At 44.7% G+C, this 16,606-nt stretch overlaps 1 protein-coding gene across 5 annotated transcripts in view; it reads right to left on the reverse strand.

Annotated features, from left to right (window-relative positions):
- FOXN3 (forkhead box N3) overlaps positions 1–16,606 on the reverse strand; it is a 210,455-nt gene that overhangs the window by 95,343 nt on the left and 98,506 nt on the right. For all 5 annotated transcript variants that reach the window (XM_075503418.1, XM_075503421.1, XM_075503420.1 and 2 more), the window contains exon 3: positions 9,856–9,992. In XM_075503418.1, the coding sequence (XP_075359533.1) occupies positions 9,856–9,992 (137 nt within the window). The remainder of the gene's footprint in view (positions 1–9,855; positions 9,993–16,606) is intronic.

The following is a 16,606-nucleotide window of genomic DNA, read 5'->3' on the forward strand; positions in this document are numbered from 1 at the left end:
AGTTATAAAAGCCACAAAAAACATGGTCACTAATCACGACCTGCATGTGGCAACTCCAGCCCTGAGCTGAGGTTTTACGACATTGGAAGTGAAGTCATAACTGGCAATGATGGTGAAAAAAAAAAAAAATCACGATTCAAGCATTCAAATATTAACAAAGTTATCCCAAAACTTACTTTCTTCAAACAAAGAAATTAAAAAACCTGCCTTCTCCAGAAAGCATACCAAACTATATACAGATACTATACTATCAGCATACTGTATATACACATATCTAGCTGGGATACCATATGTATCCTAGAAAAAGTGTGTTGGCTAATAAAGATTCAAAAAGACTTAACTTGTTGAAACTTGTTTTAAGCTTTTTATCTGTGAATAAATATTTACTAAAGAAATAGCTTTCAAGGGGAACTGCCTTTCACTGTAAGATTTAGGGCCACTGGCACTGCAATATGGTAGTGGAAAAGCTCTACAAGTTTAGCGCTTTTTAAAAAATCATTTGCAGAAAGACTGATTGATACTTTGAGAAATACTGGGTCAGATACACAGGCAGAGACTACACAGACACCTAACACAGGTATGAAATGCAACTGAACTTTTCTTTTAACTATACGTATAAAATAATTGGAAACACTACTGTGACAAGCCTCCCTTAGTACACAGGTGCCCCTATGACTGGGAGATAAGGAAGCCAGAGAGGATTTTGTTCAGGACAAAGACCAGCTGGTCTGCGAGGTCTTAAGGTCAGTCCACCTTCCCCTGAAGCTCAAGATCTCCCAACCTGCTGCCAGCTGGCCCAGAGCCCAGGCTGAGGGTCCATCGTCTAGTTCAGTTTTTTACCTCTGACGGGTAACCCAAGGCCAGATGGGCCACCTCGATCACCTGGACCCCACCTTGTCAGGATTCGCCACAGCCACATGATGAGCAACAACGAAACAGGACCCTGTTATGTTCTGCTTCTCACTAACATTGTGCAGAGAAAAGAGGAATTGATTCTTACTGGCCATGCTCATCTCCGAGGACATTTCTCTATGGAAAACCAGGCTTTTTTACGGTACAGTTGTCACCTTCTGTTATGACCTGGGGAGAAGCCGGGTCACTTGCAGCCAGTTCCTCCAGCTCTTAGACTCAAGTGGACTGTCCCAACACGATGAGAGGCTGCCAAGCAAGTCTATGTGGCATCTTTCCTTAGCCAAGGCCATTGAACCCATGGGCAGAACTGACATTCTCAGAAGGATATTACATATGGAGCAAATTGGTTACACAAATATTGGGAGTTTCACATAAACTGGTCACATAAACTGCAACAGCTCCATCACACTTTAAACATGTTGTCTATTCCCCAATATACATTCAAATGTCATGTAAAAGGATGAAAGGTCCATGCAGGTTTTTAAGACAGCTGCAGTTCTTGGAAATAGTCAATGCACCTTACTTTGAGTTTAAGCAAGTATTAAATAAATAATGAAGAGTTGAACTGCAGAATGCCTTAAAATCACAAGAGTAACCATTACAGAAAAGCCAACCCTTCCCTACTGTTTGAAAGATTCTGAAATTATAACCTTTTTTTTTTACTCATAGAAAGTTTATTACTATTAATATGACATTAGAAACTGTTCTAAGAATGTCAGTCTTACAACAGAACTGCAAATAAGGTGACTTTCCCTATAAATCTTTCTTACTAAGGAAATCAAAGGAAAGAAGTCCAATAACTAATAGAAAAGTGAAGAATCTAAAAGAAAAAAAAGAATAATTAAAAATAAAGGTAAAAATTTAACTTGAGTTCCAGAAATAAAAAAAACTTTTCTGAATCCAACAGCAGCAAGATGTGAGACATCATGATACTATTTCTGGTTTCCCAAGCTTCATGAGTCTATGTTTTCAAATGCAGAAGTCAGATGACTTCCACTGCTGTAATACCGTATGATTAACAAACGTGATGCACATGTCAGCGACTGCTCATCACACAAACACTTGTTCCCGAGTCCTAATTTTCAAGTGCTAAAATTTCAGTGAACTGTTATTGAATTGCATTACACAGGCTTCCCCATCCACACAACTACTGCAGTTGTAATGGTGATGCAACGGCTATTAATGGGACAAAGGCTGAGATGGACTGAACACTGCCAAGTAACCAAAGGAGAGGTGTGCCCCATGCTCTCTGCCTTTTGCTATACCATACAGCCCGTGCACCGCGCAATGCATGCCCTAACTGTACAAGGGCACACCCAGGGGACAGCGAAGAAGAGCGATGGGGAGCTGCAGAAGACCATCTCAGCAGCACAGCACCCACATGCTTCCAAGTTTCTGCAGTCAACAATTCACAGCTCTATCAATGAGGTTACTGTAACAATTTGCATAGGGAAATACCCACTGCTAGAGAGGGATTTACAAACAAACTAACAAAATTTTCAAAACACATCCCTAGACTTTCCTTTTCCCATGAACTGAAGTGGAAATATCTATGGTACCATTCCAAGCTATCTTTGGAATAAGGTTATATTTATCTACACAAGGCGGGGGAGCCTAAAAATCCAAGTAACTGGGAAGACTGTTCAATAAATGAGGCTATGAATAATAACAACGTAAAGCAAGGAGCTGGTGTTTCCCTGGCACCTAGAGAAACATGACATAAGGATGCTGCTTTACAATTCTTCACCAAAGGTCTGCAAACACGCAGCCAAAACAAAGACTCAACCAAATCTTGATGTATTTGGCAAATGGGACACAAGACATTTGTGCTATTTTGGGGTATGGATGAGAAAGAATTGAAAACATCTCAGCTGAGAAGGCTCAGAAGCATTTCTCTAATTTTGAGAGGAATGAAGACATGATTAGAGGGTTATTTGTATTTCCACCAGCCGTTCCTGCTGAGCACAAGGGTGCTGCAGAAAGGATGCATGAAACTGTTGTGTGAAAGAGGGCAGACTCCGACTTTCTGCTCTTCTTTTTCTGTCCAGGATCTGCTGCCACCTTTTCCAATTTGTCTCCCTCCCCTCCACCTCCCTCATACTGTAATGTACAAGAAAATTCCCTTCAAAAGGTAACAGTTGATCTGTTTTGTTTTCTGAAACTATGCTCAATGGGATACTTCCCATATCACAGAAATCTACTGGCTAGAGACCTGATAAGAATATATTAGAAAACAAGTCCTGGATTGGCAAATCCTCAAATATTTACACACTGATAGCATCACAAACATCCACTCAAGCAAAAGTTCTTTTTTCTTTGCTATTCCTACCTGGCATCAAGCAGAACCGATGTTCTCTAGCTTACCAGAAAACAGAAATAAAGCAGCATAATCCCAAAGTATTGATGCTCTTCAAATCAAGACATGTTATGGTGTCAGAGGGCACAATTTGGAAGAACTTGTGCTCTCTGTGATCTCTGAACTACAAAAACAGCAAAACAAAATTCCCCAAAGACACTGCCTTAACACCACACCAAGAGAAGAAAACTCATTCTGACTATATCCAGGAAGTAAAATATCTAGATTGATCTTGATAAAGGGGTTGTAACATGCACAGAAATTAATATTAGACTGCTCCGCGGTCAGCTTCATTTCCTACCGAAAGCAAAAACAAGAATACAGAACTAAATCCATGTTTCCAGAGTGCAAAGGACAACCAATTAATTTCTCTTCTAAGTCCCTTCTTGCAGGGAGACACCCTGCAGTGTGATCTTTCAGTGCTTCAAAGTTTTCAGTGAATGGGAAAAGGTTGTTTCACCACCTTCACCAAATGGCCACAGAAGATCATTTCTGATCTCAACTTATAAAGTGTACGGATAAAAAGAGTGCTTATACATTGTCCAAAATGATAACCGACAACATATTGACTTTGATGCAGGTTTAGCTTCAATAAACAACTGTGAAAGGGTGAAGCTTGTGGCAATAAAGCCAAAACCTGCAAATATTCGAAGGAGTTGTTCCAGTAACAGCAGTTTCCTAAGCGGCCGATCTACAACAGCCATCCTTGGCAGGGAACACTCGTCTGTTTCGCATCCCTGTAACAGCTTTGAAGTTCCCCATCCTGAGCAGGCTGTATGCAAACTGCATACGGACAGCACACGGCAGTGACTGCTCAAGGAGTTTTTGCTGCAGCAGCGTGCAGGAGGTGCGGGGGGACCGGGAGGCGCGGGCGCAGCGAGGGCCCCGCACGGGCGCTGCCGGGGGAGCTCCTGTGGCACAGCCACCCCTCGCCCTCCTCACGGCATGGTGGGAGGACTTGTACTGGTGAGATGGAAGCAGAAAGCTAGGACTAAGAGTGGTAAGAGTCTGTGTTTTCAGTCTCAAAATAGGTAAATGCAATTTTTTTTAGTTCAAATACAAATGTAAGCATGCCCAGGCCACCTCTCCTGCTGTTTACCACAGGGCTTGCAGTGACGGCAGGTCCTGGCGGCTAAAGCTTTCTTCCTCAAATCCAAGTTTCACAAATTTTTCATCATGTCTCTATTAACAAATTTCAAAAGTTAGACACGGGTTCATAACCACAAAGTCCCCTTGTCTTATTCTCTACCTTGGGGTAGAGAGTAAGGAAAAACATTTTTATCCGAAACAGGTATCAAAAGACAAGACACTGGAGAAGGGATGAATGTTTAAGGAGCTCATAGCATTTTTAGGGAAGCCACCAGCAGCAGAAGGAAGCAGTGATAAGAGACACTAAATTAGATAAAACAGAAGCCACTCCAAATTTTTCAAATTCTGGACTCGTAAAGTTCATAAAACATTTGGTCACTCACGTACTTCCAGGCCCTCTGTGATCCATTGGCCTACCCCTGTACCATACACTTCAACAAGGGAAGGGGAAAGGAAAACCAGATCACGAAGCCACCCACATTTAAATGAAATACTGTTCTGGAAAGTGACTCTACACAAGAAGCAGAGGTGGTTTTCTGGTTTTCTGCTGACTTCTGGCAGGGCCTGGTCCCTCCCAGCCGCCGAGGCTGCAGCACCAGCCGGGAGCCCAGCAGTGCAGCGGGGCGGCTCTGCAGCACCCGTTCTGCCAGCAACCGGCGGGCACCACGCACACCGACTGCGGGTCGACCCTGCTCTCCAACAACCGACATCGTGCAGCAGTTGAGTTTTTGCTACGTTTTCCTGTCGGTTCCAGCCCTGCCAGGCTCAAGCCCTCTCTACAGAGGGCAGCCCGGCCGAAATGCAGCGATGCCCGCCAGGAGAGGCAGAGTATTTTTCGATTAAAGTGCTTTGAAGTGTGTGGAAGAACTCCACGTCCAAAGCCAAGTACAAATCTAGTTCGGGACTAAGTGGCGTCTCAACCCTTCCTAAGGCAGAACACACCAACCAAGCTCACCCAAGGAGCTGTTTCAATGGGAGGGAGCAACCCAACAGGGAACCCAACGAAGCCTTTATGAACAGGCAGGCCGGGGCAATGGAAGAAAGAAACTACTCTTCAGTTTCTGTCTCAGATACGTTTGCAATTTCATCAGTTATACAGCAGCTTAGGACAGATGTGTCAACGTTTGCCACTGGCTTAACAAACGACAATTAGCAAAGCACACCAGAAAAATGAAAAGCAGTGGAAAAATGTTCCACACGTCTGTAAAGGGATATAGCCAACACTCCCAGAAGGTCACCCAAATCTTCAAAAATTTCTTAGGCATCTGTGAAACTAATAATTCCTATTATTTTACATTACATTTCCTGGTAGTATTTCTCCTTCTACTGCTGAAAACAATTAAGAACTAGCCTGTAACACATTCAGAGGAAAGAAAAAACCCATTTTGAGATCTCCTCAAAGCACTATCAGAAGAGAAAATTTCACCTACAGTTCAGCTGGAGTCAGAAAACTGGAAATAAAAGATATAGATGAAGTATCAGGACACTGACATAGTAACAAAGTTTATGTCTATAAATATATTTCAAGGTTGCTATTGCCAACACAATTATAAATATTTAAAAAGAAACACATTAGACTAAAGCACCAATTTTTCCACACCAAGGAAATTTTTTTTTCTTTATAATGCTGTGTATCGGTTTTAGTTCACCCTTGAAATTCATCGTAAATGACATAATATATGCTTCAATCAGAAGAACTACATAAAAATCCCCCCCCCCCATTTTTTTTTTGTTTGGCATGAGTTTAGGTTTTTTAAGAATACACATCCAATCCAATTAAAATTAAATCGTCTGCATCGCTATATACTTTTTCTTAAAGCTTACAGATAATCTTCTTCACCCTGAATTGCAGTAGCAATTCAGACAACTGTAGTCTGAAATTCCTTCTTATGTACAGACACTGCAAGGTTGCTTTTTCCCCCAAAACTATGGTCTTCTACACATGGAGCCCAACGTAATCCAAACTTCCTGGTTCAAGTCATATGTCTAATCTCAAACGATACTAGTATAACACTGACTCAGCCATCCAAATGTGTGGGTTCACATTGTAAAATTCCTTCATAAAAGGTCCTCCCTGTTATGTTTATGCAGGAAGCTATAGTGAAGTTGTAAAGTGGAATTATCTGATGTAATTAACTCAGCTCAGAAAAGGACAATTTGTCTGTTCAGTGATCATCTTGCTTGGGATATTTTTACAATACATTCCTTCACTCTGTGCTCAATTCACCCCTAAGCTGCTTACGCAGATACTAAACAGAACATGTGATTCATTTGTGTATCCTTATTCTTTTAAAACATCTGATGAAGACAAGCAATAGGTCAGTTTGCCCCCGTGGAATCGCACCAACTGATCCTTATAAATCTTGTAATTCCTCCAACTAATCCTGTTCCTAGAGGCAGGAGTAATATTGGCGAATGATCTGGTTCCAGACATATTTCATTAATATCAGGTGACATAGTTTCTCTTAGTTGTGGGCTTCGGTTATCTAAGACGGATGGACAGCAAAACCTCTGCCACCCAAGGATTTTTTCTAGACATATTATCTTCACCATCAGAAAATTTTCCCTTGGAATTTGTTACTATGACGATGTATTGCTCTGGAGATCTAACGATGGCAGAGTGGATTTACATTTTCTGCCCGTTACCGAAGTCTTTGTACACATGAGAAAGCAATCACGTACATATGGGATTACCGTTTTTCCAAACGCACAGGGAATGTTCAACTCCTTGTGAATGTATCAGAAATATATTCGAAAAAATTATTTCGCCACATAACTGCCAATGCATATTTAAATTAATTCAACAGTCACTGATGGCCTAGACCAGCCTTGTGTTGATGTTTCAACAGTCATTAGTAGATGAATAAATAAATATTTTAGAAGACTATGGGAAGACCGAGTTTTATTTGACAGTGGAACTGCTGAAAGACATCCAGCTAAAAATAACAGCGAGACCACAATTTCTTCATACAAACCCCATCTTCCTTTGGGCCTCTGTTTGCGAGGCTTTTGCTCCTGCAGCCATGCAAGCTCTTTGTTTTATGATGCAGTCATTACAAGGAAGACTCGAAAGCGCTTGGCAGCACAAGCAGCGTAGCAGCAGCTCTGACATCCCACGGTTTCCAAGGAGAGGAAGTTTCCCTTTCAGTTTTGGGACTTGCTTGCAGGTGTTTCAGTAGCACCTTCCCTCCCCCTTGCTCAGAAGACAGCTTTGCCATTTGCCCAGCTACATCCGGGCAGCGGCGAAAGCGGGCAGTCTTTCAAAACAATTTCGTAAATCCCATGCTGTTTGGCACGTGCCAGTACACCTCTCCTCTCCCACGCATGAAAACAGGCTACGAGGTTCTGGCCACCCACCCCATGAGACGAGGGCAGCACGACTTTTGCCTGAGGTCCGCGGCTCCGCAGGCATCCTTTGGCACATGCAGTGAGGGAAGGGACAGCACCGGGCACGCGGCCGTGCAGGATGCAGGGCAGCCGCCCCGGGTCAGGCTCCCCGATGCCCAGCACCCGGCCGGGGTGTCTCTAGGGGCTCGTCCCTGCAAGGACAGCTCACACCAGCGCTGCTGCATCGCTTCCGTCAACCTAACCTGGAAAAGCTATCTGTGAGCTCCGGCAGGCAACATCTGCCAGCAAGTTGCACAGCAGTTCTGGCAAACCCAACCCATTAAGTCAACAGTCACCTCAAGCATAAAAAAAATCGGAGATCCTCCTGCTTTCAATGTGTTTGCTGGATTTTTTTGCTCATGGGGATTAGAAGGGACCAAAATCCCTCCATTTCTATGTCAGATGTGCATTACGCTTTTACTTCATATGAGAATCTCTGAATAAATCTATAGGAGCATAATTAAAATACTCTTAAAAAGGCAACAGAGATGATAAAGCGAGGGTCTGGAAACAAGCCTTGTTCAAACACACAAATTACGATTTTCATGCCCTTATTCAAATTATTTTTCTGTCCTTCTGCAAAGCGCACTAGCGGTGGGATCGCTGGGAGGAGGGGAAACGTAGAAGTGAAAAAATCCCTTCTCAAGGCGGTACTACGGAAAAGATTTTTCTCGAGCTCCACGTGAAACACAGGACAGAGCGGCCCGCGCTGCAGCTGTACGGCTGCTGCTGCGCTGCTTCGGGAAACCCAAACTCCTGTCACCTCCGGCTGCCCCCACGCCAGCCGCCCATTCCCAAGCAGGGAAGAAATACCCCCGCGCCTGCGGGTCTCCCGACCTCCGCGCCACGCAAGACCCGCGCACGACCCCGGTGCTCAAAGAACTTCGGGAGCGGCTGCCGTGGCTGCGCAGGATTACCCGTTACCACGGCAACGGCGCGCGGCCGAGCCCCAACGGCCGGCCCTTTCGCCAGGCCGCGCCGCGCCGCCCCGTGATGCAACGGCACCTGTCCGGGCTACGCGTTGCCAGGGAGACGCCCGCGTTGCTGTGGCGACCATCACGCTCATCGGGCGGCAAGGGCGGGCGGCGGCGGCCTCTCCCGCGCCAGCCCCGCGTCCCCGGCCCCGCCCTCGCCGCCCGCCCCGCCACGCCTCAACGCAAACGCTGAAACTGCTCCGGGAAAAAAACCACCCAGGAACCCGCCAAGCCCCCGGCCAGCCGTCACAGTCACTGCTCGGTCCCGGTGATGCTGCTGAGCCCTGCCTCGGCCCGTTAAAGACAGCTTCCTGATTTTGCGGGGAGCGGTACAGCGCTGGCCGTGAGAGGCATTTCTGACCCAGCTGTGACGCGCTGCCACACTGGGAAAAAGTGAAGAAAACAATTTCCATATTAGCAGCGAGGAGAAAGCAGTTGTGCCAAACCCGGTGTTTGCTTCCCCGCTTGGCGGATGGCAGCCGTAGGTTCTCTCTCTTCCTTCGCTAACGTTAGTTGTAAGCAATGGCCAGATCAAAACCAAACGCAAAACAAATGAAAAAAACCCGCCCCACGCCTATTTCACTGAAGCAAGGCAGAGAAACGGCTACCGCTCTGCCCCGCGCCCCTCTGGGATAACCTCACGGGCAGGCACTTGCGCAGGGACCGCGTAACTACAACAAAGGCCCTGTGAGTCCCCTGGGCGCAGGGCTCGCCTGGAGACCTGACGGTTGCACAGGCAACACAGGCCCCGTGGCACGCTCGGGGAAAAAAAACGAGCCCATCTCCTCCGAGCGAGGATACCTACTGCAACGGGGATAAGAGGACACTTCAGAGCTCTCCGTTTGCTTATATGCATTTTAATTGCAGGCGTTCTTTTGCCAAAAGGCTCTGTGGCTCTGGCGGGAGCAGGACTGCAAGCTCCGCTCGGGGGACTCGCTGCCACCATGCAGGGGGACAGGCAGGTAAGGCGTCCCGGACACACACGGAGCAAGGCCAGGCTGCCAGCAGCACTCCTGGGCTGGCTTCGCTAGCACATTTCCAAACTGCATCACTTAATTACATTTAACGTCTTACCCAAGATTCATACGCAACACTGGATGAAAACATTTAGAGTTGTAAAATGCATCTAGTTCTTACCTTTGATATGCCTGAGGAGATGTGGGAGGTGTATTGAACACATGCGAATATGGGTGATAGGGTGTCTTTTTCAAAGCCTGAATAAGATTTTGTCTATATTCTGGGTCTATACACCACAAGGACCCCTTTCCAATACTCTGCAAAGAAAAAAGAATTAAAAAAAAAATCAAATATTTGATCTAATGGCATAGCCTTATTTATTTAGCAGTATTTGTTAGGAAAAGCAGTGGGTCTGGGTTTTTTGTCTGACAGAAGTGAACATAGTTTGCTTGCCAGAGATTATTGCTGTATTAATAACATATTGCAACTGTATGATTTAAATCACACTTCTGGGGGAAAAAAAGTAAGAACGAATGTTTGGTTGCTTGTGTGTCCTGTCCCGTCCCGTCCCGTCCCCCCTGGCTCTTGTTACTAGTTAATATGATTTAATACTAGCTGGCAATTTCCCCATCACCCCATACTGGAAAAAAAAGAAGCTCCAGTTACCGTTAAATGGAAACTTTGAAGACAAGTAGATTCTTTTTGAAAGTTATTTTCTTTTCCTTTTGCTGTTACACTAACAAGAAACAGGGCTAAAAAGGAGGGGTTTCAACACCCTAGCAACTGTTTTAAAAATAAAAGGACTTAATCCTTCAACCACATGACATCAGTGCCATTATACTACAAGAGGAAATTAATCATCTTTTCTCCCCTAAGGGGAAAAAAAATACCCAAAAACCCCAAAACAACAACAACAAAAAGCCCACAGTATAATCAGAGTTTAAACCATTTAAGGGTATTGTGAAATTGTGATCCGTTAAAACAACAGTTACTGTAATTACCCTTTCTGGACACACAGAGCAACTCAAGCAGTCAATCTGTAATGCGAAGACTACACTAAAATTCAGTATTTATTCTGCAGTTAAGAGCAGTGCAATTTCAGTTCTTGTCTCAATCCCATCAGAGGTCAGGGTGCAGGTATTTTGAATTGTTTTGTGCGAGTTCTCCAACAAACAGAAAAACAACTTTCCCTCGGCTCCACTATGAAAGCATACAAAATGATAGCTCAGGAGCAGCCTTGGTCTGCTTGAGCATACGTGAAAACAAATACCAATACTAATTATTGACTGAACTCCACTGGCAGGCTTTCAAAGCATTACGATAAGATTTTTGGTAAACGTTGACATCTTCTGGAACAGGCTAGGGAGGCTGTGCTACTGCCTCTAGCTGCTTTCCAACCCCGGACCATCCCTTTTCTCAGCTCCAACTTCTATCAGCGAAGCAAGGCTCTCGGCTTCATGTGTAGAAGAACAAACACACAAACACAAAAAAAAAATCACACCAAAAGTGGGATATTATTTTCTAAAGCCACAAGGGAGACCAAAACCAGACACTTGTTTCCTTTAGAAAATTTGCAGTCTTTGTGGAGCCCTACCAACTCCTAAGCATTCCTCCGCCTCACGAACGGCTTTAGGATGCACAGTGCAACATTGCAAAGTGTTTACAGACCTCCTTCCGAGCTTACAGACAGCAAATCCGCACTAAATTCTCCCCCCAAAAATTGTAAAACTGAAAAATATTCCCCAATGTCACTGGATGGCTGTGTGGGAGCATTGAGCAAGTTCACAGCACCGCGTGGGACTTGGCTTGAAAGAAAAGGAGAGGGGCTGGCACAACCCGCAGGAGCCGCACCCCCCCCCCCCCTTTTTTTTTTTTTTTTTTTTTTCCAGAAACAAGCACGTCTGCTGGAGGGGATGAAGAAGGAACCATCTTTGGCATGCTGCTCTGGTGGAACCGGGAACATGGGGTCAAGCCTCTTCAGGATGGCAGGGTTCAAGCCTTTCTCTCCCCTTGTTTCCCAAGGACACCCTACCAGAAGGCCACTGAACAGTCTAAGGGGAGACACCCTCCAGCTCTCGAGGTGAAGTGGGGCCCTTGCATGGCCAAAAAGTCCAAGATTCAAGGGGCTAGAGAGAGAGAGAGAGCAAGCAAGACTCTTGGGCTTTCGTCTTGGTAAAGCACTACAGCAGATGACCAAAAGATCCACTGCTGGTGTCAGTGGTGGAAGCAGTGCACCACACATCTCAAGCCAGTTTGCAAAAAGGAGACTGTTATGTTTAGCCCTCTTTTAAACATGGGACAATGAGCCAGAGACTTGACATGATAAGCCCAGTACGTGACTTTTTAGGCAAAGGACAGAGTCAAAAATAGAATCCAAACCTCTCAAATTCCACTTCCATGCTCCATCCAAGAGCCAAAGCAAGAAGAACATAAAATTTCCTTTTAAGCAAGCAACGTGCAAAACTAGGAACGTTTTTCAGGAGAAAACCTCTGCTGGATTCCTTACTCCTTACAGCATGGGATAACCTTAAAAAAACCCCATACACTTAAATACCATCTACCTTATTTGTACTTGCTGGAACACAAGATATTGTTTCCAAACTTCTCTGTTTTTTCATTTACTTCCAAGACAGACTTTTCATCTACCTGGAAGAGATTAGCCCCCAAAACCCATCGGAGTTAGTTCAAGTCGAGGGCCTTACAAGATGAAGTCACTACTGAAGAGTAACTTCAAACCCTTTCATTACTCTTAAGCGAAATTTGTTTGGCTTGCCCATATTCTTGCAAAAGCCAAAAATAATCTCACTGAAAAACAGAAACTCTCACACAAAAAGTATTGAGAAGAATTATACTCCTTGTTAAAAGAAACACTGGGAAGGCAGATTTGCTATATTTTCACTGCAACTGAACTGACTTATAATTTAGCAGCAAAAACAAATGCAATTTAAGGCAAAGCTCTCCAACCATGCAAAGTTCCTTTTTTAAGATAGTTACTTTTGTTTTTCCACAATCACACAAGAGAGCAGAAATAAAAAGAAAACTGAAGTGTCATCCGGTTAAGAATCCTTCTTGACTGTCGGAGGTGTGAAGAGCTTCGTTAACTGTCTGTTTAGATGTGTCATGAGTCTTCCCATACACAGAGCAATCACGGGAAAGGAAATCATTGGAACTCAGACCCATCGGTTAGTGATGAATTTCCATCTTATGACACTTGGCGTGCTGCTTCACTACCTCCTCCAAGCCAAAAGTCAATAGTGGCTCCAATCAAAAACCAGCAAGGAAGGGGAAAAAAAAATATCCCTGGATTACATTTGTCTCCCAGGCAACAAGTGAATGAGGAGTGGATAACAGCCCCTGATCATCTCGGCATTGGAGCGCTTTCAGACCTCCCGACAGGAAGCCACCTCCCTCCCTCCCTCCCTCCTGCCCATCACAGGTTACTGCTTCTGCATCCGTGTTTAAGGTTATTAAAGAAAGCGGGAGTGTTAACTACAAGTCCCCTTCACCTTGTCCAAGAGTAGACTATAGTTGCAGGTAAGCTGTTTCAGAGGTACTAATGGGGAGAGAAAGCAACACGTAGAAGTTATCCCGTAAAAGTTTATGACTGAATACTTTTTCTTTAAAAAAAATCCTGATTATCTTTTCTATTAAGAAATTCTTATGCCTTTTTCTGTCACTTAATATATATGTAGACTGTATCAGGATATTGTGTACTAAATCCCAACTTATTAATTCATTTTCTCTTTCTCATATCTCAAATATACAAATCTGATCCCCCCCCAACAATTAAAACCAGTGCATTGCCATGAAAAGGTACATGATACACTCAGTGTCCAATTGTTTTTTCTCCCATTGGACTGCATATGAAAGTTTTAAAATCCTACTCTACACAACCTATTAGGATCCAAACAAAAATGTTTGGTCATCTTTTAGTAGAACTGAAAAAAGTTTGAAATTTAAAAATAAAAGAATTAAAATGCTGCTTGTCAGTTCTTTCAGTTGTTACAGTCGGGGATAACAGCATTATCCACTATTAAAACTCTTCATTATAAAGGTTTTGCTTCTGTATACCTCACAACTAACTGCCTGGCCTTACATATCACCTATCATCTGCCCAAAGCTCAATAAAAAATAATTGTACGTTGAGCTCTTCCCAAGACCAATGGCTGGGAAAAAATACATACCTCGTCTATATAAAAATTCCAGCAAATGTTTATTTGAGGAATTTTGTTCCCTGGTTATTTTAGCACAGACTTGAAATGCATTAGGAACGTAACTTTTTTCCAGGGTTGTTGTTTTCATTGCCATACAAACAGTCTGCCCAAAATAAAGCTTTGGGAAGTGAGCAGATACAGGAGCCACAAACATGAGGGGTCAGAGGGACGCTGGCAATTTCAAATTGTACCTTCTGAAGCTCCGGTTACATGTTCGCTTTGAATCCGCACGGGACTGCGCTGAAACCAGGGAGGAGCAGCTCTAGGCGCCCACATCTCTCGCAGCAGCATCACCACCAAGAGGGTCCCTAAGGGAACAGACCCCTAAGGGAAGACCCCCAAAAGGGCTGTAGCAGATGGAGGGGTCTGAGCTGCTGCTTCTGCTTCCCTGGTCCTTGCTGCACTGTTCTCCCTGCCCTCTTGCATCTGTCCAGCCCTTCTTCCACAAGCCCATTTCAGCATTCTTGTCAAAGAAAACTATTTTGCTGGCACCATTTTTTGTCATTTAAACTCATTAAGCTGGCTCACACGAAGGGTCTGATGAGCACCCAGAGCTGCTGCAAAGCACCATGGATGTGGGGAGCCAGGGAGAGGAACGGGAGGCTCTCCTCTTCTGCAGCAGGAGCCGTGGTGACACCCTGATGCATCTCTTGGAACAGCACACTGAGAAAAGAAAACCAGGACTCTGGCTGGACACAAAGCAGCTCGGAAAAGGAACGGGAAAAATGGTGTGACAGAGAGCAGGCATACATGGGAGAGCTGGCAGCGAGGCTGGCAGACATGGCCCTGAGGGTAAGACCAGGAGAGCTGCACAGCCAAGACCAGAGACACTGAGATGCTGGGCACGGATGCATGGGGGCTGGGGAAGCCAGGTAGGCTGGGAGGAGAGGAACCGAAACAAGAGACCCACGAATGTGTGAGTGACCTCACAGCTCTGCACAGGCACCCAGGCTATGCCAGCAAGCTGAGAATTATTAAACTGAACTCTTTGAGTTAAGGACCTTGCTACTTTAAACAAGCGAACAAAACTGAAACCAAGCCAACAACTCCCCATTGAGTAGATCTATCCTTTTTCTTCTCCACTACCAGACCAGGAGGGGATGAGTGTCCACAGCTAGACTCTCCTGAACCCAAACTGTCAGCAATATGAATTAGGCATATGGCAGCCACCCAAGCTGAAGTGGTGTAGATGTACGCCGCCTTTGAGAACTATGCCATCTTGGTTACAGGGGTGCTTCAGGAACTGTAAAAACAAGGAGAAAAAGCAGAAATTTCCTATTACTTGAAAAAAGGGCATTTCCAACTAGCATTTGCAGTCCCAAGCTATCAAACCTTGAAATCACACCACTGTGACTTATCAGTCCCTGCCTAGCTCAGTGTAAATTGTTGCAGGCGTTAACACAGGACCTGCGAATAGCACTAATGACACTTTCTGCAGTGATGAGGAACCTTTTGGTGTCAGTATTCACCATTACTGACCTAAGGCTTTGCTCTCAGCATGGATGAAACCTACTATTGTTACAGCAAATGACCTCTTTGCAAGTAATAGTGGAGAGATTACTGGGTATCAAAGGTTCTTACTCTGAAGAAATATTTATCCTGAGCTCCTTGCGCCCAGTTACCCTGCAACAGCAGCCTTGAAGCAAACCCTTCACAAGGATTCACCAGCAAGTTTATCGCCAGGAATGCTGTACAGCTTCTATAGGTGTCCAAGTATGCCATGTGAGCACAGAAGCGTTTCTCTAGGATCAAGCTTTAGTGAACCAGCTTTTGAAATGCAAATTTCAAAAAAAGAATTGGATGATAGAAATGTCCATGATGTCACCACAGAATTTACAACAACCGCTTGAGTAACTACAGCCAGGACCAGAATCTGAAAAAATAATTGTTTTAGACCAGAACAGATTTCTGTGCGTAAGGTATGAGAGAGAACAACAAACCCGCAAAGAGCACCCCATTAAGTAGAGCCACAGGCACAGGTCCTATGGCCTTGTCTACCTGCCCCAAGTAGATCAAAGAAACAGTGGGTAACATCTCACAGCAATGGCGGCATGAGATGTTACCCACAGGACTGCATGAACAGTTCAGGTTTTACGCAAATGAAGGCATTCATGGACTTTTAAACAATTTTTTACCTCGGCACTCCCCCTCATGACTACAGAGAAGTCAGAAATGTCTTCTACTGCATGACCTAGATACCCAGCAAGTCTGAGCTGCCGCCAAAGACTACCAACCCAAGGCACGTCCCCAGAGTCCAGGCTCCTGACCCCACAAGGGGCACTTCAACACCGGGTCTGGAACAATTCTCTACCATTATTTCAGTCACAGTGACCCACTGCCAGATGACACCATGGGCACAACTGGTCCACTGCTCCTCCTCTAGCTCCTCCACTGCTCCTCCAGCACACCAGCACCTGTATGTCCATTAGTACAGGTAAGCTCGCACAATACTATTGCCTGCAGCAGATCTGCTACACCACATTAGCTTCCCACTGCTCTCATCATAAAATGACTCCTCCAACAGGCTCGGGAGGTGTTGCATTATGTCACTGAACTCCAACAGTCACGTTTAGCCTGTTAAATATCTCCTTGTTGAGTTTATATGCAAACCACCCTATAAAGCTATTAGGCTGCCATATGGAAATCCCGCAAGCAACTGAAGAAAACAGTATAGTTAACTGCCCTTAAACAATGCCTGACTCCTATATAAAGTAGTA

Source organism: Mycteria americana, chromosome 5 (assembly GCF_035582795.1).
Source record: "Mycteria americana isolate JAX WOST 10 ecotype Jacksonville Zoo and Gardens chromosome 5, USCA_MyAme_1.0, whole genome shotgun sequence".
NCBI classification, from domain to species: domain Eukaryota; kingdom Metazoa; phylum Chordata; class Aves; order Ciconiiformes; family Ciconiidae; genus Mycteria; species Mycteria americana.